The sequence below is a fragment of the Cajanus cajan genome, chromosome 1, assembly GCF_000230855.2.
Source record: "Cajanus cajan strain Asha chromosome 1, NIPB_CcT2T_4, whole genome shotgun sequence".
NCBI lineage: Eukaryota > Viridiplantae > Streptophyta > Magnoliopsida > Fabales > Fabaceae > Cajanus > Cajanus cajan.
The window spans coordinates 16326604-16329053 of NC_138517.1; the positions used below are offsets into that span (position 1 = coordinate 16326604).

The 2450-nt window shown below is 39.8% G+C and overlaps 1 protein-coding gene across 1 annotated transcript; it reads left to right on the forward strand.

The window, feature by feature from the left end:
- Nucleotides 1–2450, forward strand: LOC109803705 (uncharacterized). Its single transcript, XM_020365389.3, has 3 exons — nucleotides 1–1477; nucleotides 1607–1720; nucleotides 1852–2450. The coding sequence occupies exons 1-3, from the start codon at nucleotides 894–896 to the stop codon at nucleotides 2276–2278; spliced, it is 1125 nt and encodes a 374-aa protein (XP_020220978.1). The 5' UTR covers nucleotides 1–893; the 3' UTR covers nucleotides 2279–2450.

Genomic DNA, 2450 nt, shown 5'->3' on the forward strand with positions numbered 1-2450 from the left:
TTATTATTAATATTATTTGTGATTTATAATATGTCATTTGTTTAATATTAATAACACATGAAAAAAATTGATAGTTATCCAAAATTATATATTTCAGAAAATTGAAAAACTAAATTTCAAAATTAAAAATTAAAAAGTTACAATTATAGATTAGATATGATAAAAAATCAGAAACACAAGTTAATCTGAAAATTGATGAAATAAAATTACAAAGCTTGTGAAACAGAGGGCCTAGTGTGTGTCCAAATTTGGAGGGCAAGCCATGCATAAACATGGCACAGTGTCAGAGGAGTGTTTTTGATTGGGTTAACAGTTTCATTTCGAAGCGCGCCACTGCTACGTTTTCTCGAATAACGCACACTCGAGTAAGGTGCAGGCAACATGCGTGGGTGAAGGCATCTAACACTAACTCAGGAACCTAGCATCGGAATCATCGTCCTCACTTGCTGCCACCTTAGCTTGGGTCCACCTTTGACATTATACCCAAGTCAATCAAAAAGGTAATCCAATGTTCTTTGTCCTTTTTTAGAGAGAGAAAACTCCTAAATCCAATAAAAGAAAATTAACAAAACTAAACAATAAGCATACTCTCATTTTCATATCAGCCTTCAATCACCCATTCCTTTTTTTCATTTTTCCCTAAACAAGTCCATTTTTTCTTTGTATAAATAATTAACAATTCTTCAACTCATCATAACATTTCCTTGAGTTAGTTTATTTTGGTTCATCCAAAAAGTCAGCGCCTTCCTCTATGTTTCTAATTTCCCCTTTTTTTCTGTATCTTTGTTCTCTCCCAAGTTTCCTCCATTAGAACATAAGTACTAAAAAGAACTGGTTTTTTTTTTTTTTTGAAAAATTCTAGACATATCTTCAAATCGATTCTTCTCTCAAAAATGGCTCATGAGGATTGGGATCTCTTTGCCATCGTGAGAAGTTGCAAAGCTTCACCCTTTAGTGTCACCGCAGACACAAACACAGAAACCCCACCCACCATCTCCATCACTCCTAACACAACCACCTCTTCTCGCTTTGATGCTTTCATGGTTAACCATGAAAGTGGCTCATTCTCTTTTCCCAATCTTGTGCAACAAAGAACCAATGAGTTCCAAGAGCTTCACCAATTGTTGATGAACTTCAACCCCACCACCACCACAAACACCATTAGTAGCACTAGCACTATCACTAGTGCCCTTGGCATCAATCCCAATTCCACTTTTTCTGACGTTGCGGGATTCATTGGACAACAGCAGACACAGCAAAGTCACCACCACCATCATCTAGTTCCTGCTCCCACAAATTACACTTCCATTGGAGCACCCTCCACTACTGGTTTTGACATATTCCACCACCACCAACAGCAGCCACAAACGCAAACCCAAATTCCAGAGCAACAAAAAACCTTTCAAGCACCACAAACAAGTCCCATCCTTTCACCAAACACACAGTCACAACCCCAGGCACCCAGACCAAGAAAAAGGTAAATCACTTCAATTCTCATCAACATGCAAACTTTAATCAATCTCATCCCATTAAAAAAAAATTAAAAACTCAAACTTTTTCCCCATACAAATAACCCCATAATAAATTTCATTTGTTTTTTCTACAGAAAAAACCAACAGAAGAAAATGGTATGTCATGTAACCGCAGACAACCTCTCAGCAGACTTATGGGCATGGCGAAAATATGGTCAGAAACCCATAAAAGGCTCTCCATATCCAAGGTAACAAAATATGTAACCAACCACATAAACATCCTCTATTGTCACCCATCACAGTCACACATCCACAACGTTAGGTTCTGATTTAATTTCACTCTCATCATGAAGAGTCTAAAAACCGTTACTTTTTATAGGAACTACTACAGATGCAGTAGCTGCAAAGGATGCGCCGCGAGAAAGCAAGTGGAGAGAAGCACCACAGAACCGAACACGTTCATCGTTACCTACACCGGCGATCACAAGCATGCAAAACCTGTTCACCGGAACTCCCTCGCCGGAAGCACTCGCTCCAAGCCATCCTCCACCCGTTTACCCGAAACCAACGAAACCGGGTCTTGCTCCAAAGAAGAAAACGCTGCGTGTTCTTCTACTTCTGCGCTTTCTCCGACGTCGTTTAGGTCCGGTACGCCAGAAAATGAGGCAGGAGTCGCTGCCGGCGAACATGAACCGGAATTGGGAACAGTCCCCGATGCACAGTCTGAAAACGAAGACGACGACGTTTTGATACCCAACGTGGGTGCCATGTCGGACGCTATTCTCTTGGGGTTGACCACTAAGTGATTAGAATAGATTTGAATAGCACTTCGGGTCAACCCGGTCCGATTCTGACCCGTTTCTCAACCCTGTGTTGGCTCTTGAAAGTTCAAACTGCTTAGTTCTTCGTCCCCTAAAAAATCTTGAACTTCTTTTGTTAATTGTAATAATCTCATTTTTGTATGAATATAAATATATA

What these genes read in the sequence shown, in the direction of transcription:
- LOC109803705 (XM_020365389.3), top strand. Translation starts at nt 894, where the DNA reads ATGGCTCATGAGGATTGGGATCTCTTTGCCATCGTGAGAAGTTGCAAA. An exon ending in GCACCCAGACCAAGAAAAAG is followed by an intron (nt 1,478 to 1,606) that starts GTAAATCACTTC and finishes TTTTTTCTACAG; the next exon opens with AAAAAACCAACAGAAGAAAA. An exon ending in AAAGGCTCTCCATATCCAAG is followed by an intron (nt 1,721 to 1,851) that starts GTAACAAAATAT and finishes TACTTTTTATAG; the next exon opens with GAACTACTACAGATGCAGTA.